At 41.9% G+C, this 22,798-nt stretch overlaps 1 protein-coding gene across 2 annotated transcripts in view; it reads left to right on the top strand.

The window, feature by feature from the left end:
• Positions 1-22,798, top strand: part of glt8d1 (glycosyltransferase 8 domain containing 1) — a 24,838-nt gene continuing 2,040 nt past the window's right edge. The window contains exons 1-9 of one of the 2 annotated variants that reach the window (XM_055648296.1): positions 1-138; positions 9,208-9,263; positions 12,121-12,219; positions 13,197-13,392; positions 13,510-13,627; positions 14,819-14,903; positions 15,273-15,382; positions 16,190-16,356; positions 17,511-17,623. In XM_055648296.1, coding sequence (XP_055504271.1) covers positions 9,248-9,263; positions 12,121-12,219; positions 13,197-13,392; positions 13,510-13,627; positions 14,819-14,903; positions 15,273-15,382; positions 16,190-16,356; positions 17,511-17,623 — 904 coding nt within the window. In that variant the 5' untranslated portion in view covers positions 1-138; positions 9,208-9,247. Of the gene's footprint in view, positions 143-9,207; positions 9,264-12,120; positions 12,220-13,196; positions 13,393-13,509; positions 13,628-14,818; positions 14,904-15,272; positions 15,383-16,189; positions 16,357-17,510; positions 17,624-22,798 lie in introns of both variants that reach the window. The other variant, XM_055648297.1, reaches the window with a different exon arrangement.

The raw sequence follows: 22,798 nt of genomic DNA, 5'->3' as shown, positions 1-22,798 counted from the left end.
AAGTGACATACCATCGCTTCTTTAGATTTGTTGCACGGTCACGGATGATTCAGGCAGTGAGTTAGACGGCCCGCTGCCTGTCCTGTCCCATGCTGAGTTGGCAGTTGGCGGCTGTTCATTCAAAACTTCCCGAATAAAGTAGGTAAAGTCTTTCTGTGTTTTTAAATGTTGTTTTTGTGTTGGTTGCCGGGCAAGTTGTCTTCTGCACGATCACAGCCGACGTTGATTTTCATCCACAGGATGGTTCCCTGCATCAACTTTCTTTGGATTACTCAGCCAACGTGTGCATCGATCCCGCTCCAAAATAACTATCATCTTAACTTTTTTTATTCTTTATAAAGTATGACGGATGCCTAGCAAAGTCTGTTTTCGTGGCAGTGTTGTGCTCTCACCAAGATTGTGGAAGTAAATTGCAGTTATGTAACGGAAAGTGTAGTAACTAATTACAACATTCTTTGGAGCGGTGCAATTCATAGGATGAGAACGATCATGTTCTACATTGTTATGTTAAAGATTTCGCCGTTTTAGCTCAATAGGAATGTTTGAATGTTTTTTTTTATGAACACATGAATTACTGTGTAATCTCCTAAAATGTTACTGGGGATAAATTGACATGACATGCATAGTCATCCCCAAAACAAAATAAAATAAAAGCAGGAGTAGGTTACTGTGTCCCTCAAGTCTGCCCTGCCACTCGATATGATCACAGCTGAACTATCATGACCTCAACTCTTCTGTGTCAGTTCCCCATGACTCACAATTCCTTCTTCTTTCACATATTTGCTCACCTCCACCTTAAATATATCTAATGGTCTGACCCAAAGATCCTATAGCGGAGCTATAGGATCTTTGGTCTGACCTCCACCATGCTCAGGGGCAGAGAATTCCAGATATTCACTGCTATCTGGGAGAATACATTTCTCCACACCTCGGGCACCTCATGACTGGATCCTTATTTTGCAGCCATGTCCCTATGTTCATGACTCTCCCACTTGTTAAAACATTTCAACATCTATCCCAAAGATACTAGAGGAGGATATTATACTCATCTACTCTTTGATCTATCCTGTGAAGCCCTCGTATGATTTTATATGTTTGAATAAGGACACCTCTTATTCGTCAAATCTCCAAAAAACGTAGATCTAAACTGTTCAAGAAGGAACTGCAGATGCTGGAAAATCGAAGGTACACAAAAATGCTGGAGAAAATCAGCGGGTGCAGCAGCATCTATGGAGCGAAGGAAATAGGCAACGTTTTGGGCCGAAAAGATCTAAACTGTTTAGCCTCTTAATTGAACAAAAATTCGCTCATCCCACACATCCCACAACTTTATTGCCTTCCCCCACAATGGGAAACATTGATTCTGCTGTGTGGGGTTGTTCATTTTAAATTCTATCGTGTATTGTGTTCTTTTTATTTGTATGGCTGTATGGTCATTCAAATCTCACTGTACCAATTGGTGCATGTGATAATAAATGTCTCTTAAACTCTTGAACTCTTAGCTTAGTGGTTTGCCTTTGGAGTATCAAGTATGTTTAATTGTCAGGGAACAATGAAATTCTTGCTTGCTGCAGGGTTACAATAGGCTTAACACAACAAATAAATATCAATAATCAATGTGCACAATGCACGGTGGCACAGCGTTAGAGTTGCTGCCTTACAGCCACCGAGACCTGGGTTTGATCCGGACTACTGGTGGAGTGTGTACATTCTCCATGTGACCTGCTTTGGTTTCTCCAAGATCTTCGGGTTCCTCCCACACTCCCAAAGACGTACAGGTTTCTAGGCTAATGGGCTTGATATAATTATAAAAAATTGTCCCTAGTGTCTAGGGTAGTGTTAATGTGCAAGGATCGCTGGTCGGAGCCTGTTTCAATGCTGTATCTGTAAACTAAACTAAACAATGAATGAGCTTCCAGTGGAAGTGGTAGAGGCAGGTTCGTTGGTATCATTTCAAAATAAATTGGATAGGCATATGGATGAGAAGGGAATGGAGGGTTATGGTATGAGTGCAGGCAGGTGGGACTAAGGGAAAATAATTGTTCGGCACGGACTTGTAGGGCCAAGATGGCCTGTTTCCGTGCTGTAATTGTTATATGGTTATATGGTTAAGAAGGAACTGCAGATGCTGGAAAATCGAAGGTAGGCAAAAATGTCTGAAGAAGGGTTTCGACCCTAAACGTTGCCTATTTCCTTCGCTCCATAGATGTTGCCTCACCCGCTGCGTTTCTCCAGCATTTTTGTCTAAACAATAAATATAGTTATACTAGATAACCACACCATAATAGTACAAAGCAAAGTATAGTGCAACCTAAACAAGCTGCATAATATATCGTTGCTGAGGTAGGGATGTGGTTAGGGTTGTGCACTGTGGTTCAAGATGGTTGATAGGAAGAAGCTGTTCTTGAACCTGGAGGTCACAGTTCTCAAACTCCTGTACCTTCTTTCCATGATAACAGCTAGATGAGAATGTGGTGAAGGTGCTCTGGGTCTGGTGATATTACCTGCCTTTTTGAGATCCTGTTGATCCCTGTGAAGGTGGGGATGCCTGTACCTGTAATATCGGCAATGTCTACCATTCTCTGCAGCTTTTTTCATTCTTGGGTATTTGGGTTATTGAACCAGGCCATGATGTAATCAGTCAGTATGCTACCTACCTTCCACCTGTGGATTTTGTTTTGTGTATTTGGTGAAGCATTTGGTAGAGCATTTGAGACTGATGTTCGGCAGCGGGTCCTGAATGCAATCACCTCCTACAAGGCGAAATCAGGAGGCAGCGCACACGTCAGCAAAACATCACTCCCTGACGAGCTCAATGCGTTTTACGCACGCTTTGATGGGGAGAACACTGATGCGCCTTCTCGAGCCCCCATTCGCTGTGATGGTATTTCGGTCACGGTCACAGAGGTCGACGTCAGAAAATCCTTCAGAGGGGTGAACCCTCGGAAAACGCCTGGTCCTGATGGCATTCCCGGTCTTGTTCTAAAAACCTGTGCGGACCAACTGGCTGGGGTTTTTACGGACATTTTCAACCTCTCACTTCTGAGGTCTGAGGTTCCCACCTGCTTTAAAAGGGCATCAATTATACCGGTGTCAAGAAGAGCAAGGTGACGTGCCTCAATGACCAACATCGGTGGTGATGAAATGCTTTGAGAGGTTGATCATGGTTCAAATCAACTCCTACCTCGACAAAAATCTGGACCCACTGCAGTTCACTTACCGCCACGACAGATCAACAGTGGATGCGATCTCGATGGCTCTCCACTCCGCTTTGGACCATTTGGACAACAAAAACTCATATGTCAGGCTGTTATTCACTGACCATAGCTCGGCATTTAACACAATCATCCCCTCCAAGCTGGTTACCAAACTCTCAGAACTGGGTCTCTGCGCATCTCTCTGCAATTGGATCCTCAACTTCCTCATTCACAGACCGTTCGTATAAATGGAGAGAGCATGCTGACCGATTGCATCATGGCTTGGTTCGGCAACTTGAGCGCCCAGGAGTGGAAAAGACTGCAAAAAGTTGTCAACACTGCCCAGTCCATCATCGGCTCTGATCTCCCTACCATCGAGGGGATCCATCGCAGCTGCGGCCCCAAAAAGGCTTGCAGCATCATCAAGGATCCACACCATCCTGGCCACTCACTCATCTCCCCGCTGCCTTCAGGTAGAAGGTACAGGAGCCTGAAATCTGCAACCTGCAGATTCAGGAATAGCTCTTCCCCGCAGCCATCAGGCTATCAAACTCAACTCTAACAAAACTCTGATCATTAATAGCCCATAGCACTTTATCTGTTTATTTATGTGTGTGTATATATATATTAACATAGACATAGTCAAACTGATCTGTTAGGTTCTGTATTATTTAGTAGGCCTATTTCTGTTGTTTTGAAGCCTGCAAGCCATTTAATTGATCCTGGCTGACACATCCAATAAAGTATCCCGTACCTGCCTTCTCTCCATACCCCCTGATCCCCTTAGCCACAAGGGCCACATCTAACTCCCTCTTAAATATAGCCAATGAACTGGCCTCAACTACCCTCTGTGGCAGAGAGTTCCAGAGATTCAACACTCTCTGTGTGAAAAAAGTTCTTCTCATCTCGGTTTTAAAGGATCTCCCCCTTATCCTTAAGCTGTGACCCCTTGTCCTGGACTTCCCCAACATCGGGAACAATCTTCCTGCATCTAGCCTGTCCAACCCCTTAAGAATTTTGTAAGTTTCTATAAGATCCCCTCTCAATCTCCTAAATTCTAAAGAGTGACATGGCCTCCATCCAGTCTTCTGTGGCCAATAAGTCCGCACATCCCAGGAATCTGTCTGGTGAAATTATTCTCTGCACTCCCTCTATGGCAAGGAACGTCCTTCCTTCTGATTATGGAGACCAAAACTGCACGCTCACATACTTCAGGTGATGGTCTCACCAATCCCTCTAAATGCAGTAGAACCTCCCCAATGGAGTCAAATGCTCTTGCTATGAAAGCCAACATGCCATTCGCTTTCTTTATGCCTGCTGCACCATGCTTGCCTACCTCAATACTGGTGTACCATTCCTCAGGTCTCGCAGCACATCCCCCTTCCCCAGATCGGGGTCCACCGTTTAGATAATAATGGCCTGACTTTCCCGTATTTTGCCACCAAAATGGATAACCTCACATTTATCCACATTAAACTGCATCTGCCAAACATTTGCCCACTCACCCAGCTATCCAAGTTTGACTTGCAGTCTCCTTTTTGCAATCCTCCTCACACACTCGCACACTACCCCCCAGCTTAGTGTCTAGATCCTCTCCCCTTGGAGAAATTGCCTTCAACTACCAAATCCAGATCATCCACATATTTGCTAACTAGTATGGGGTCCCCATTGGTATGCCCACTTTCCACACCTATCCAAGTCTGTTCTGCATTTCCCTATGCCTACTATATTCTGTTGTGTCACGAAGCAAAGCACGACCCATGACCCGTATGTGGCTACATACGACAAGTGGAGTACACGCGACTTTCTCTGCAGAAATCAAGCACTATTGTTCTGGCAGCGTTTCAGTTACTTTATCGATCTTCCTCCTGTACTCTGACTTATCATCACCCGTTATTCATCCAACCACAGTGGTATTGTCGGTGAATTTAAAGAGGCTGTTGGAACTATGTCTGGCTACACGGTCATGAGTATAGAGAGAATAGAGCAGGGACTGAGAACACAGCGTTCTTGATTAGTACAGGTCCTTGTCATTCTCTTGTCATCTCCCCATAATCCCTGACACCCGAATTAATCAAGAATCTATCTATCTCTGCAATAAAAATGTCCATTGACATGGCATCCACAGCCTTCTGAAGTGATAAATCTGGCTGTAAATTTTTTTAAATCGCCCATGGTTCTCAAGTGGGTTTTTACATACAAAATGAAAACGCATCTGAAGAAAAATTTACAGCCAGATTTATCACTTCTGAGACTTTTTAGATACCAAAGGAATTAAGAAAAACCACAAATAATACCTTACTGGTGATGAAATGCAGTGAGCAAACGCGATAATTCCCAATATTTTCAATTGCGATATCTGTACAGCCAATGTTCGCCAAGCACTTTAGCTGTTGTTGTCCCTTCAGCTCTTGCTTCTCTTTACCTTCATTTCGCTTCACTTTTGGAATTCTGAAGTTGGGTACATGTCTCTCACACTTACCCCGACTTCCACAAATTTTTTCAGCGCAAAAATTTAACATTTTGGCGTTTTTTAACAGGTAGGAAAGTACGTGTTTCTTGCATTAATAACATATACCAGAAGTTACGGATGTCCTCCAGATGGATTGAGCGGTTCCGTGCATCAAGCCCTATGACCCAGTGACCTTACGTGTAACTCTATACTACCTGCCCCTACACCTATTTTCATATAATCTGCAAAGTTGGCCACAGAGCCTTCAATCCCCTCATCCAAATCATCAGTATACAACGCGAAGAGTAGCGGTCCCAACACAGACCCCTGCAGAACTCCACCACTCACTGGTAGCCAACCAGAAAAAGCCCCGTTTATTGCCATCCTTCTGCCATCCAGCCAACTTGCTATCCATGCTGGTATCTCCCCTTTGATACTATAGACTCTCACCTTCCTTAGCAGCCTCACGTGTGGCACCTTCTTATCAAAGGCTCCCTGCAAATCTAGGTAAATATCCACTGGCTCTCCTTTGTCCTGCTATTTGCTTCTTCAAGGAATTCCAGCAGATTCGTCAGGCAAGATCTCCCCCTCATAAAACCATGCTAACTTCATCCTATTTTGTCATGAACGTCTAAGTGTAACCTCATCCTTCACATCGTTACATTAGCATTAAATCTGCTGGTACCATTCTAGAGAGTTTTGAACAATTTCAATCAATGGGTTCTGCAGCCACTTATTTTGAAAACCTTGGGTCAGACTAGCTGGTCCACGAGTTAGTCTGCCTTTAACCTATTAAGTATCTATAATACATTAGCACTTGGGATTGTGTTTTTTTTTAACAAGTTCCTCTCCATTACTTGAAATTAGAACATTTGTTAATTTACAAATATACTTGAACTGCCCTCTATCATGAAGTCTTTTATTTATTTAACTTATCTGCCATTTCTTTATTGCCAGTTAGTAATTCACCAGCCCCATTGTCATGAGATTCCACATCTACCTTAGCCTCCTTCTACCTATTTATATATGTAGAGAAGCTCTTACTATTTGCTGACAGTGTGTAGTTCGAGGGACTGCAACAAAGTTTCACCAGGGTTGTAAGATGTTTTCCCATGATTAAACAGAGTGGATCTATATTTCCAGTGAATGAAAGGTGGTTCTATTGAAACATTCAGAATTCTTAACAAGCTCCATGAAGAATTACGGTTTTGATGTTTTCCCTCGGGCACAGTCTCAAAATAAGAGGTTGGCCTGATATGAGAAGAAATGTCTTCACATAGACCATTTAAATCTTCGGAATTCTCTATCGAAAAGAGCAGTGGAGGCGCAGTCACTGAGCTTATTTAACAGCTTTGGATATTAAACGAATCAGGACATATTGTGTAAAAGATTAACAGTGTTATTGAATGGCTGGTTTGATGAGAGGATCTGAATTAGCTGGTTCTGCTTTTGTTTCTTTATGTTATTATATGGTGTTCCATCACTCATTTCAAGTCAAGTCAAGAGAGTTTATTGTCATGTGTGTCCCAGATAGGACAATGAAATTCTTGCTTGCTGCAGCACAACAGCGTAAGCATAAATACAGAACAGTTCAGTGTGTCTATATGGCATAGACCATATATATACACATAAATAAACAGATAGAATGTAATAGGCTGTTGTAGTTCAGAGTTTGTTTGATGACGAGTTTAATAGCCTGATGGTTGTGGGGAAGTAGCTGTTCCTGAACCTGGATGTACCAGATTTCAGGCTCCTGTACCTTTTACCTGATGGCAACGGAGAGATGAGTGTGTGGCCAGGATGGTGTGGGTCCTTAATGATATTGGCAGCCTTTTTGAGGCACCAACTGCAATAGATCACTTCGTTGGTGGGGAGGTCAGAGCCGATGATGGACTGGGCAGTGTTCACAACTTTCTGCATTCTTTTCTGCTCCTGGACGCTCAAGTTGCCGAACCAAGCCATGATGCAACCAGTCAGCATGCTGTGCACCTGTAGAAGTTCGAGAGAATCCTCTTTGACATACCGACTCTCCGTAATCTTCTCAGGAAGTAGGGGCGCTGATATGCTTTCTTTATAGTTGCATCAGTGTGCTGGGACCAGGAAAGATCTTCGGAAATATGCACACCCAGGAATTTGAAGCTCTTGACCCTTTCCACCATCGTCCCGTTGATATAAATGGGATTGTGGGTCCCTATCCTACCCCTTCCAAAGTCCACAATCAGTTCCTTGGTTTTGCTGGTGTTGAGAGCCAGGTTATTGTGCTGGCACCATTTGGTCAATCGGTCGATCTCACTTCTATACTCTGACTCGTCACCATCAGTGATTTGTCCCACAACAGTGGTGTCGTCGGCGAACTTGATGAAGGAGTTTGCACTATGTCCGGCTACACAGTCATAAGTATAGAGTGAGTACAGCAGGGGGCTGAGCACGCAGCCTTGAGGTGCTCCCGTGCTGATTGTTATCGAGGATGACACATTTTCACAAATATGGACAGACTGTGGTCTGTGGTTGAGGAAGTCGAGGATCCAATTGCAGAGGGATGTGCAGAGACCCAGATCTGAGACTTGGTAACCAGCTTGGAGGGGATGATGATGTTAAACGCCGAGCTGTAGTCAATGAATAACAGCCTGACATATGAGTTTTTGTTTCCAGTAAATTGGAAAGACTATGTACCACCAGAAGTCCTTACAAAAATCCCACATTTCTGAAGTGGCTTTTCTGTTTTTGCAGCAACTTCATTAATAATGTTTCTTGCTTCAGTGGCTGTATTATGCAGTATTAATCTCGAATGAAGTATTCAAAGGTTTTTATTAGTCACATTCACATACACTGAGGTGTAATGAAGTGAAATGCTTTTTGCCATTTTGCAGTACACAAAAGAATACAGACATAACACCAATGAGAGTCTTAAACACAAAGAACATCCCCCCACAATGGCTCCCACCATGAGGGAAGGCACAAAGTCCAGTCCCCAACCCCAGTTGACCCATAGTCGAGTCTATTGAGGCCTCCACAGTTGCCTCTACGGAGGCCCGATGTTCCTGGCCGTTCTCGCCGGGTGGTGGTGCACCGGCGTCGGGAGAGTCCTCACAGCAGTATGGGAACCCTGGAACGGCCGCCTCCGTACTGGATGCCGCGGCTTCCAAAGCCGACAAGGCCGCGCCGGATGGAGCTCCACAACTGCCGATCTCGTTGCGAGATCCCAGGCTCCCGGTGTAAAGTTCAGCGCCGCAGCTGGCCGCTCCACAGTCCCGCAGCTCCGCGATGTTGTTCCCGGTGGTCTCAGCTCACCGGAGCTCTAGCGCGGCGACCCAGGCAAGGCATCGCCCACTCCGCGATAGCGCTCCAGCGCTGTGCCGCCGCCGAAGCCGAGGTTCTGGCGGTCCGCGACAGGAAACGCCGCTCCAGGCCCGCTGGTAGGCCGCGAGGACGGGTCGAAGCTGCAGCCCGGAGAAAAGCTGCCTCTCCGACCAGGTAGGGACCCTGAAAGGCAGTTTTAACAACTGAATTCATACTTGCTAAAGAAAATATGAGGAATTTGTTTGCTTCATTCTCCAGATGTGAAGGCTCAGGACTTCAATCGCAACAGAATATCAAAATGGCATTCAGAAAAGGTATGCAAGATTTGATATTATAAATATATAAAGAAACTTAAATCGTGAATTAGCCATCCCTTGTGCCCATTAATGTTGGTGTTTGCCTCCATGACACATAATCTATTGTGTTATGATTTGTACGGACATGGCTGATTAGAGCAGGCTGGGCTTGGTAGTTCCTGCCACACAAGTGACAGAGATCAGGGGATGTTATGGCATCAGTGGTCCTGCTGAATGGATAAAATGGTCTAGTGGAACTGTGTACATAGAGAGATGGTGTATTTGCACCCGAATACACAGCATTGGACCATGCTGTATTCAGCACTGCTGGCCCTCCCATCCACACCTGTTTGAGCTGGATGTGGTGGCTTGACCCTCTGCTTAGGATGTTAGCTGGGGATGGATGGACCTTGGTCTTCTGTCAAAGCATGGAGCTTTATTTTGCATTTTTTCTCATTGATAGAGCCTTTAGGAACTACTGCAAGTAACATAATTAAAAATATTTAAAATACCAGAAAGGAGAGTTACATCCAAAAATATGAAAACAAATTAATTAGATTAATTAAAAGAAAACACTGGGTTTGCATGTTGTCTAGATCAAAAATCCCTTTTGAAATAAATGGGGTCCGATCCTATGCAAGGTCTTTGAAGAGAAAAATGCTTCAAGTCAAGTAAATTGTCGCAAGTGTGTAGGATAGTGCTAGTGTACCGGGTCATAGCTGGTCAGCGCAGACTCAGTGGGCCGAAGGGCTTGTTTCCATGCTGTATCTATAAAGTTAATGTCTTTTCATCGGAAACATATGGAAATAAAGCTTTGTGCCCTTATGTTCACTGCAACGTGAATTGTATAATTAATTGATCATTAATCGGGCGCATTGTTGCTTAGCATTGATGGAATATTATTTGATAAATTAGCGAGTTATTCATTCTCTTGTCACGTTTGCTGGAATGTTCACATGGAAATCCAGGAAGTCTCATCAAGTTTTCTTTTCTTCGGTATTCACCAAGGAGAAGGATATTGAATTATGTGAGGTAAGGGAAACTAGTAGAGTAGCTATGGATACTATGAGTTTCAAAGTAAAAGAAGTACTGACACTTTTGAAAAACATAAAAGTGGATAAGTCTCCTGGTCCTGACAGGATATTCCCAAGGACATTGAGGGAAGTTAGTGTAGAAATAGCCGGGGCTATGATAGAAATATTTCAAATGTCATTAGAAACGGGAATAGTCCCCGAGGATTGGCGTACTGCGCATGTTGTTCCATTGTTTAAAAAGGGTTCTAAGAGTAAATCTAGCAATTATAGGCCTGCTAATTTGACTTCAGTGGTGGGCAAATTAATGGAAAAGATACTTAGAGATAATATATATAAGCATCTGGATAAACAGGGTCTGATTAGGAACAGTCAGCATGGATTTGTGCCTGGAAGGTCATGTTTGACTAATCTTCTTGAATTTTTTGAAGAGGTTACTAGGGAAATTGACGAGGGTAAAGCAGTGGATGTTGTCTATATGGACTTTAGTAAGGCCTTTGACAAGGTTCCTCATGGAAGGTTGGTTAAGAAGGTTCAACTGTTGGGTATAAATGCAGGAGTAGCAAGATGGATTCAACAGTGGCTGAATGGGAGAAGCCAGAGGGTAATGGTGGATGGTTGTTTGTCAGGTTGGAGGCAGGTGACTAGTGGGGTGCCTCAGGGATCGGTGTTGGGTCCTTTGTTGTTTGTCATGTACATCAATGATCTGGATGAAGGTGTGGTAAATTGGATTAGTAAGTATGCAGGTGATACCAAGATAGAGGGTGTTGTGGATAATGAAGAGGATTCCCAAAGTCTACAGAGTGATTTAGGCCATTTGGAAGAATGGGCTGAAAGATGGTAGATGGAGTTTAATGCTGATAAATGTGAGGTGCTACACCTTGGCAGGACAAATCAAAATAGGACGTACATGGTAAATGGTAGGGAACTGAAGAATACAGTTGAACAGAGGGATCTGGGAATAACCGTGCATAGTTCCTTGAAGGTGGAATCTCATATAGATAGGGTGGTAAAGAAAGCTTTTGGTATGCTAGCCTTTATAAATCAGAGCATTGAGCATAGAAGCTGGGATGTAATGTTAAAATTGTACAAGGCATTGGTGAGACCCAATCTGGAGTATGGTGTACAATTTTGGTCGCCCAATTATAGGAAGGATGTCAACAAAATAGAGAGAGTACACAGGAGATTTACTAGAATGTTGCCTGGGTTTCAACAACTAAGTTACAGTGAAAGGTTGAATAGGTTAGGTCTTTATTCTCTGGAGCGCAGAAGGTTAAGGGGGGACTTGATAGAGGTCTTTTAAAATGATGAGGGGATAGACAGAGTTGATGTGGACAAGCTTTTCCCTTTGAGAATAGGGAAGATTCAAACAAGAGGACATGACTTCAGAATTAAGGGACAGAAGTTTAGGGGTAATATGAGGGGGAACTTCTTTACTCAGAGAGTGGTAGTGGTGTGGAATGAGGTTCCAGTGGAAGTGGTGGAGGCAGGTTCGTTGGTATCATTTAAAAGTAAATTGGATAGGCATATGGATGAGAAGGGAATGGAGGGTTATGGTATGAGTGCAGGCAGGTGGGACTAAGGGAAAAAAAAAAAGATGTTCGGCACGGACTTGTAGGGCCGAGATGGCCTGTTTCCGTGCTGTAATTGTTATATGGTTATATGGTATGATTGAATCACAGTTTAAAAGCCTGTTGGTAAGAGTTCATGAGTAAGGGATGGAGGGATGTTGGTATCTGTCAAACCCTGTTTCTGTACATGGATCAAAGAGGACATTGTGCGAGGAGGAAGATAAATAGAGTGAAACGTGGAGAAATTCATTTATTTATTTTTTTCTTTTACAGTTCACATCCTGGTGATCTTGCTTGTTGCAATAGTGTTTTTGATAGTTGTACGGCATAATCTAATTAATGTGCATGATCTTTTAAACAAGGATAACACGGGTAAGTAACAACATTTACTGATACTCTGCATTCCTGCTCAGCTTGGCATTTTGCATGTGTCCGGATTTCGGTTATACCACTAACTTCAGAGTTCTAATTTTTAGAGGTTTATCTGTTAAATTATAATCTTCCCTCCAACAGAAGTACCATTTATTAATAATAAATATTATACAACTTAAGTGTGATGTTTTTGTTAGTACAGGTCCACCATGATTTTCTGGCACCCTTGGTTCCAGAGCCTTTCTGGATTGTCCATTTTGCCGGACCAGCAGAGGCCATGGCTTTGTATAGCCGGGAGACTGGCCCACAAAGTCGGCTATGGGTACGGTTCTGTCGCCTCCAGCCAGGCCAGAGTTCTAGAGCGCTGGTCGCAGGGGGGGAAATTCAACCCGCTGATTGGTGCTGCTGTCCCAATGAGGTTGAGATCGGTGGGCTCACCCAGCCTCAGTGCCAGTTTCGGGGGGACCTGCAGGTGAGGGATTTTGGCCAGATTTAAAAGAGGGGTGGCAGACCACCAGTTGCCGGAAAATCGGAGGTGGACCTGTATTACGTTCTCTTGAAGCAATATTTGCACTGCTTACCTGGCTGACACAGCAAAGGGAAAATATGGTTCAATCTATTTTATTATAGGAATATTGTCAGTAATTGAACATTTGAATGACCAAATTTAAAATTCATAAATCTTTATGTTTGAAAAATGATTTAACTTCAACAAGTGGAAAATTAAAACTCTGACTGAGTCATGTTACAATCATTTGTGCATGAGCTATCCTTTTGCGTTGGATCCCCATTGCTTTATAAATGAATCCTCAAATTAATTTTTCTTTGAAAAATTCATTTAGAGCAGGAATTGCAATCCATTCACTGAGAATAAGAACCTATAGTTGCTCTGTAAAAACTACCATTAAAGATTTTTAAAACGTCACCTTTGCATGTAGTAAATGACTTCCTCCTAATTTTCGCATTTAATATTGTAGAATATGATAGAGTACAACCGGATGACTTTTTGAGAATTACAGAAGAGAGGACTGGTGAAGAGATTCCAATTCTGATCCCTGCTGTTGAAGAGCGACTGGGAGGTGTAATAGCAGCTATCAACAGTATATATAGTAACACCAGATCAAATGTGGTCTTTTATATAATTACTACAAATGACACAATGAGTCACTTAAGGTGAACATGATTATCAAATAATTGCAAATATCAATCAATCTTCTTCATATTTTCTGTACCTTCTCTAATCTGACTCCAGAATGGAGCGGTTGTAATTATTCTTTTCATCTGATTTAGCTCTTGGCTTCAGAGACGAGAACTGATGAATATTAAGTATAAAATTCTAGAATTTGACCTGCGCATTTTAAAAGGCAAAGTCCGAAGCGACGATGATGATTCACCTGAAGTAAAATCAGTGAGTACCCCGTTTGTGAGTTTGTGTGGGTTAAAGTGCAGCATAGATGAGCATTTGTCCCTTTGTACTAGGCCTCAATCTTTGGAAGATTTATTCAAGATCCAGAAACTGTAAATTATGTGTTTTGGTTCTGACGAATGGTCTTTAATCAGAAACATTAATTCTGCTTCTCATCGACTGGATTACTTATTGAGTGATTCCAGCATTATCTGCTTTTATTTATCTTCAATAAACATTTCAAATAGTCTGTCCTCCTTGCTGAACACAATAAGATTTTACTTTTCAAATTCAGCATATGTATTGTTCATTTCCTTTTTCAGTTGCCAACATATTTGTCAACATCAGACAGTAATCTGAATCATAACAACTTACTATATTTAAAAGAAAATTCATTTTCTTCACATCGTTTACCAAGTACTCTAAATCTGGAGATATTGCTACTGACCCTCTTGAATACAGTTTTTCCATAGTCACTCTTTGCGAATTTTATATAATTTTGAACATATTATAAACCATCCTGTGTTCCATGAACAAATGTAGCTTTTACAGACCTTCCACAAAATCAAAGTCTCTCAACTCTGGTACCATTCGTGTAAATCATTCTTGAACCGGCCCCAAGCTCTTGAAATCCTCCCTGTATCGCAGTGGAAAAAGAATGGAAAAAATCCTGCACCTTAGAGCAGGCCATTGTTTTATAATAGTTAATCATATCTATGATTGGATAGGCATATGGATGAGAAGGGAATGGAGGGTTATGGTATGAGTGCAGGCAGGTGGGACTAAGGGGAAAAAAGTTGTTCGGCACGGACTTGTAGGGCCGAGATGGCCTGTTTCCGTGCTGTAATTGTTATATGGTTATATCTTTCCAGATTTTATATTAAATACTTTTATTTTATCTTAAAGTTTGTGTCTTTTTTTCATACATTTTTCAATCGCATCATTACCTTCAAAGATGTGTTCATACCTTCCACGTCAGTATTTTGATAACTGAAAAAGACAAATAAGACAAACATACAACATACAATAAGACATGGCTATCTCAATAATTTCTGACAAGTTTAATAGTGAAAGATGATGTCTGAAATTAAACCATTACAGCAGTTTGTTTTGATAATCTCAGATATTTTTATTAAATGCATTTGAAAGAAAAATTAAAACTTTTATCTTGCTTGGTAACTTTCATTGTTTTAGTTGACATTTGCAAGATTCTACCTTCCGATGTTGATTTCTGGCACAGCGAAAGCCATTTACCTGGATGATGACGTGATAGTACAAGGTAATCTTTTATTGCTTCAATTTTAAACTATGTACTTATGACATGCGGAGTTGTGTAGAGGAATTATGTTTTCCATAATTTAGTGAAGTGCTCAATAATGTGCACTAACTTTCTAGTTTGAACTTTCTGTTATATTTATTTATTATTATTTATTTCCAACAATCAACAATTCATGGGAGGTTCATTCTAGTTTTATTCTATTTTTATTGAAATCTCTATGCCCAGCACTATCTGTAAACTAACAAGCCTGAAAATTAATTAATCATGGACAAGACAGCTTTTCAAAATTCAATGCATGAAGCACTTTTGAGACATTAGAGCCTAACACAACACTATGTATTTATTTCTCTCTTATATTTGTTGCATTAGGAGACATCCGCGAACTTTATGACACTGAACTAAAGCCAGGTCATGCTGCTGCTTTTTCTGAAGATTGTGAAATATCTTCCAAGGTGCTGGTCAGAGGTGCTGGAAGTCAGGTATTTTTTAATCATGATAGAATTTGCTGTTAGCAGATACTGGACAAATATTCATATGATATTTGATATAAGTAAGGAGAGTGGAGTATATTCAGGATCATGTCGTTTCATGAGCTTTGAGTGCACCATCTTGAAAAAAAAAAATCATTCAATATAAAAAGCTAAAATAAATTAGTATGGATATCAGTTATCCAAGAGATCAGTTTAGCCCCCACCATAAGATTTTCTGATCCCCAGCTCTTCCAAAAGTATTTACATAACTTGTAAATTAGAGTAGGCTCATAACAAGTATTAACTTTACCCCTAATGAGGTGTTTACACTGGGTGAAGAAAAGAAAGCAGAATGTACTGGAGACACAACAGATCAGGCAGCAACAATGCTCTAGTTTAGTTTATTATTGTCGCATATACCGAGGTACAGTGAAAAGCTTTTGGTTGCGTGCTATCCAGTCAAAGAAAAGACTATGCATGAATAGAATGAAGCTATCCACAGGGCACAGATAAAGGGTACAACATTTAGTGCAAGATTTAACATTGAAATCCAATAAAGTTTGATTAAAGATAGTTCAGAAGTCTCCAGAGGTCAGGACTGCACCCTAGCTGATGAAAGGACTGTTCAGTTGTCTAATAACAGCTGGGAAGAAACTGTTCCTGAATCTGGAAGTATGCATCTTCAACCTTCTGTTACTCTTGCCTGATGAGAGAGGGGAGAAGGAAGTGAAGTGAAGAAGAGAAGAGGGTGAGACTGAAATCACTACATTTCAAATAAAATAACCCACAAGAAATGTTAACTCTTATGTTTTCTAGAACACATATTTGGGCTTCCTTGATTATAAAAAGGAAACAATTAGAAAACTTGGTATGAAGGCAGGCACATGCTCCTTCAATCCTGGTGTCTTTGTAGCAAATCTTACAGAATGGAAACAACAAAACATCACAGAACAGCTTGAAAAATGGATGGAAATCAATGTGGTGTAAGTTTCTAATAATTACAATGTAAGCATATCAATCTTCATGGAAATATTAATTTGCTGTTAAACTAACCTTTCCTTATTTTCAGGTTAAAGCAGAAGTATTGCAGCACAATAGATGAACAGTGTAGGAAGGAACTGCAGATGTTGGTTTACACCAAAGACAGACACAAATGCTGGAGTAACTCAGCGGGACGGGCAGCATCTCTGGATAGAAAGAATGGGTGATGTTTTGGGTCGAAACCATTCTTCATTCTTCTATCTATTCCTTCTATCCAGCAATGCTGCCTGTCCTGCTGAATTACTCCAGCATTTTGTGTCTATAATAGATGAACAGGGAAGTTTGCAGTGTAAGAATAACAGAAAATTACAAATAAACTATTTTCATAATCATGGCAATTCTTAAGTTCTTCAATTTTTAAGTATTTATATTTTATTCTCAAATGTTCTGTATTTTATTTTTTTAATTCATACATGAAATATGGTCTATTGCCCATTTCTAATTGACTTTGAATGTGATAAACTGCTGAGGGATCACTGTGGATGAATGGCTATTAATTAACCATTTCCCGGGTGTTATCCTGGTGATGACGATGAAAAGGCATCAAGTCCAAGTCAGTCTCATGTGAGATATTGGGATGGTAACGTTCCCATGAGTTTGCTCTCCCTCTCTTTCTAGGAAGTGCACATCATGAGTTTCGAAGTTGCTTTTGAAAACTTGGTGAGTTACTATAATAGAGTTCTGTAAATGGAACTGCAGCAAGGGTGGAGGAAAGGATAGTTTATGTGGAGGATAGAGATCTGATCATGTGGGCTGCTTTGCTTTGATTGGTGAATACTGAGTGTTGTTGGTGTACCCATCTGGCTAAAGGAGAAGTATTTCTCCACACCTTTTTCTTAGTGTAAAGTGAGTTAGAAGGCGAGTCGCAGCAGAACACTGAGCAATCATACCCCCATTACTTACATTTTCATTGCTGCAGGTAGATGACTACATAATTAAAGATCGTTATAAGTTATGGGATATTTTACCCCTCAAGTCAAAAAAAAACAAAACATTTAATTCAAATTACAGACTTTAATGGAATTGATTAATCGATGAAAAATGTCAGCATATCTTTGCAATCAGGAGTTAATAGCCACATCATTTATTTTCACAGGGAGAACTTGTATGGGGGTGCTCTGGCCGGTAGTGTTACGACACCACCTATGCTCTTGGTGTTCTATAAACAACACTCATCCATTGATCCATTGTGGCATGTCAGGCATCTTGGTAAGTTTAGTTTTATCAGAAATATTTTTCAAAACAATATATAAATATATATTGCAGTGTCTAATAATGGAAACCCAGTATTGCAGCTGAGAATAGACTGCGCGGTTTAGGTTCATTACTATTATGCGTGCCGAGGTGCAGTGAACAGCTTTGATTTGCATGCTATCCAGTAAAATCAGATAATACTACACATAAATACAATCTCATGTAGAGCAAGGGGGAAGATACACAGTGCAAAATATAGTTCTCAACATTGTAGTGGATTAGTTCCGTAGACAATGTTCAACATCCGCAATGGACTAGAGGTTATTAGGACAGTACGCTGGCTCATGGAAGCCATCCTGACCTTTGTTTTTAAAAAAACACGCAAAGGTACCTTCCACTCCACAGTTCCGAACAATGCCAGGACCCTCATGGGAATACAGTTTTCTTATCATCATTGGTGTACTCAGATGTTTTGAACTCAAAACAGTTGCACTGAGTGAAAACATGCACACCACTTTCTGGAGGACACACTGAAAAGGAATGCCAACTTCAGAGCTTCTCTTGACTTACTTGTAACATCGCTTTGTCAGAGAGACAAGCAAAAGATGTACACTTCTGATGGGAGCATTCGGACCCGCTAGGTGTTTAAGAAAGATCTGCAGATGCTGGTAAAATCGAAGGTAGACACAAAATGCTGGAGAAACTCAGCAGGTTTCTCCAGGAGGCAGCATCTATGGAGAAGGAATTGCCGACGTTTCGGGTCGAGACCCTTCTTCAGACCGGCTAGGTCATTGTTGTGCAAGCAATCAAAGACAGACACTGAAAACATCTGGATTGAGCACCACCTAATCTTCCCTATTATGTCCATCAACCTGTTACTGAAACATCAGTGGCAACAGTAGTGGTGTCAGAAGATCAATGATGAAGCTTTCAAGGACCCCGTAAGGAGAAATGGGTTGATCCTGACCTTGGGCGCTGACCCTCCCTGTGACCATATGGGTTTTCTCGGGACTTCCAAAGATGTGCAGGTTTGTAGGTTAAATGGCCTGTAAAATATTCCATAGTATGTTGGATGGAACTAGTGTACAGGTGATTGATGATCAGCCTGGATTCAGTGGACCTACGGGCCTGTTTCCACACAGTATCTAAACTAAACGGTGAGTTTCTGACTGAAACTCTTCGGCACAATATCATTTGTCTACCTCCGGGAAGAGGAGGATGTGTCTGGAAACCTTGGAGATGCCATAATTTCTCAAGATGGGAGGGTCCGGCTGTGGTAAGCAGGGGGCTCCCCTCCTCAGTCTCCTCAAATGCCGTCTTCCTGCAGCCTATGAATAGATTACCCAATTTCTGTGTAAATTCTATCTGGAGATACAGTGGACATAAACTTGACTGTTTCACAGTTCAAATTAAAATGCAGGAAGCAACACCAAACATTACACCTGACCTTTTTTGACTGAAACATTTGACTCCACTAATTAGTGGGACTGTGGAACTGGAAAAATAATCCTTCACTTTACTTTTAATCCACACCAGCATGCAAGTCTTGAATACTAACCAAAAGGCTTAACATTCAAGAGCTTATCAGTGTCCAATAAGGCCTCTTCCCATCGCAATGCAGCACCTCATCCTTAACAAACTTCTATGGAAATGGAGGAACCTCAGAACTGATGGAGTGGCAAATGGCATTGGCAGAGGGCAAGCTCCAATAAATTGTTGACTTGCTACTTGAGGTATATGAGAGAATGGGTTTTACACTCTGTATTTGCAATACCAAGGTCTTCTGTCATCCTTCCCATTGACAAGGATTCACAAGACCGTTGAAAACATAGACCACTTTTGACATCTATAGAGCCATCCCTCTGTGACTGCAAATATCTATTAAATTCACCACCCCTTTCAATGTAAGCACAGCCTTTGGACAATTAAGGAAAATGGTGTTTGAAGGTATTGACCTCAAATCCAGCACAAAACCCGTGAAATCAGCCAGCAAGCAGTACGCTTCTGTAAGCTGGAAGACCGACAATGGCACCTAAAGGCACTAAAAAAATATAAATGATATTTATGCAGTTAGCAATGCTTTGGAATCCAAGATCAACATTAACATTTAGTTACTATCTGCTACATTTTGGCAAGCTGCATCATTTGCATGCCCAACACCCTACTCTGAAACAGGCAAATGGACAGGGGAAAAAAAGTCTGCAAATGTATTTGAAATAGGTATAGCCTTGCTGGCTCCAGAGAACATCTGCCCATAGCCATTTGAAGTGGTGGAGCTTCTGGATGGTATTAACATCTGGACCATGCACAGAGCACACAAAATTCCTGTGCGAGTGGCTTAAAAACTGCGTAAACTCACATTATTTACCCACCCCACATGTGGATTTCTGCAGTTCCAACATGGACCTCTTTAACCACCCCAGAACTCACAAATCTGTAGTGGAAGCAAGTTATTCTCAGTCTAAAAATCTATGAATAGAAAGAGTCTGAGAAACATGTTTTCAGATAGGATGTAATAGTAAGTCAGCACATTGACATTTTATTATATAATTTGATATAGGATTGCTTGCTTGCAGTTAAGGATCAAGGCAGATGTCAATAAAATGTCCATGTGAAAGCAGGCTCTGGATTGTTATCTATCTATATTACTAAATCTCTGATCTTGACCGCTTTTGGCCTACTGTGCTGCGATTTCCGACAGAACGCCGTCACCTACGGCCGTCATTTTTGGCCACCTCGCACAGAGCCCCCCTCCGCCTTACGGGTGCGGAAATTTTTTCCCATCGATGACAAATTAGAGAGATATTAATGTTTAAAAAAAAATAATAATTCCCTCTACTGCCCCTGCTGAAGGGAGGGGGAGGGACTATAAAACCAGGAATTAGTGTGCCTCACTCACTCTCTGCAAGATGGCTGAAGCCAAGGGTCAGGTCTCTCTGAGCTCTGAATAACACTGAACAAATGTCTACACAACTATGAGTACCCTTAATGTGGTTTGAAAATGAAAATATGGTTTGTTTGAACTAAAAAGGCACTGCCTGCAAATGGTTGTTTGGATGCTTTGGCTTGAAGTTGAAAGGCACTACTTACTGCAAATGGTGGCATGAAGTTGAAAGGCACTACTTACTGCAAATGGTGGCTCGGGTGCTTTGGCTTGAAGTTGAAATGCACTATTTACTGCAAATGGTGGCTTGGGAGCTTTGGTTTAAAGTTCAAAATGCACTACTTACTGCAAATGGTGGCTTGGGAACTTTGGCTTGAAGTTTAAACAAATCACCATTCTCTCTGCTGCACCTGCTCGAGGGAGGGGGAGGGACTATAAAACCAGGAGGTGGTGTGCCTCACTCACTCTCTGCTAGATGGATGAAGCCAAGGGTCATGTCTCTCTGAGCTCTGAATGACTGAACAAATGTCTACACAACTGTGAGTACCCTTAATGTGGTTTGAAAATGAAAATGTTTTTTTTTGATGTAAAAAGGCACTGCCTACAAATGGTTGTTTTTGGTGCTTTGGCTTTAAGTTGAAAGGCACTACCTACTGCAAATGGTGGCTTGGGAGCTTTGGTTTAAAGTTGAAAGGCACTACTTACTGCAAATGGTGGCTTGGGTGCTTTGGCTTGAAGTTGAAAGGTATTACTGCAATTGGTCGCTTGGGTGCTTTGCTTGGACTTGAAAGGCACTATTTACTGAAAATGGTGGCATGAGGTTGAAAGGAACTACTTACTGCAAATGGTGGCTTGGGTGCTTTGGCTTGAAGTTTAAAAAAAAAATCACCATTCTCTCTGCTGCACCTGCTGGAGGGAGGGGGAGGGATTATAAAACCAGGAAGTGGTGTGCCTCACTCACTCTCTGCAAGATGGATGAAGCCACGGGTCACGTCTCTCTGAGCTCTGAATATCTGAACAAATGTCTACACAACTGTGAGTACCCTTAATGTGGTTTGAAAATGAAAATATGGTTTGTTTGAAATAAAAAGGCACTGCCTGCAAATGGTTGTTTGGATGCTTTGGCTTGAAGTTGAAAGGCACTACTTACTGCAAATGGTGGCATGAAGTTGAAAGGCACTAACTGCAAATGGTGGCTTGGGTGCTTTGGCTTGAAGTTGAAATGCACTACCTACTGCAAATGGTGGCTTGGGAGCTTTGGCTTGAAGTTGAAAGGCACTAATTACTGCAAATGGTGGCTTGGATGTTTTGGCTTGAAGTTGAAAGGCACTACTTACTGCAAATGGTGCTCTGGCAACCTCGCTCAGAGCCCCCATCTTCCTTCCGGGATCAGAGGATTTTTCCCATCGATGAAAGATCAGTGAGATATTAATGGGGTTTTTTAAACTGCCTTTCTCTCTGTTGCCCCTGCTGGAGGGAGGGGGAGGGACAATAAAACCAGGAAGTGGTGTGCTTCACTCAGTCTGTGCAAGATGTAGGAAGCCAAAGGGTCACATCTCTCCGAGCTCTGAATAACACTGAACACATGTCTACTCAACTGTGAGTGCCCATAATGTGATTTGAAAATGAAAATATGGTTAGTTTGAAGTAAAGACACTGCCTGCAAATGGTTGTTTGGGGGGGGGGGGGGGGGGGGGGGGGGGGGGGGGGGGGGGGGGGGGGGGGGGGGGGGGGTTGAAGTGAAAAGGCACTGCATGCAAATAGTGGTTTGGGGGGTATGTGTTGAAGTGAAATGGCACTGCCTGGAAATGGTTGTTTGTTTAAACTTGACAACTTCCTGTTTGCACTAAATTGAATTTAGATAAAACGCTACCACCTATGGCTCTGATTTTTGGCCATCTTACTCAGTTCCCCTCCGCTCATCAGGTGCAGAGGATTCTTCCCATCAATGAAAAACAAAAGTGTTATTAGTGTTTAAAAAATGTTGAGAATCTATCTCCTGTCAATCACGCCATGAAGGCCACACCTTTTCTGTTGGGAGGGGGGAGGGATTATAAAACCTGGAAGTGTGGGTGTGGCTCAGTCTCTGCATGATGGGGGAGGGAGAGTCACGACTCTGTCTGAGCTGTGAATCAAATGAACACACTGAATGTCTACTGAACTGTGTGGTGTTTTGTGTGGTTTCACCCTGCTTGAAATAGCACAAAACTGCATTTGAATGTGGTGTTGTTGCACCCTGCATGAAGTGGTATGAAACTGCACTTGAATTTGGTGGCCTTGCACCCTGCTTGAAATGGTAGGAAAAT

This window comes from Leucoraja erinacea, chromosome 16 (genome assembly GCF_028641065.1).
Source record: "Leucoraja erinacea ecotype New England chromosome 16, Leri_hhj_1, whole genome shotgun sequence".
Lineage (NCBI taxonomy): Eukaryota > Metazoa > Chordata > Chondrichthyes > Rajiformes > Rajidae > Leucoraja > Leucoraja erinaceus.
This window is presented reverse-complemented; position numbering and strand designations above follow the sequence as displayed.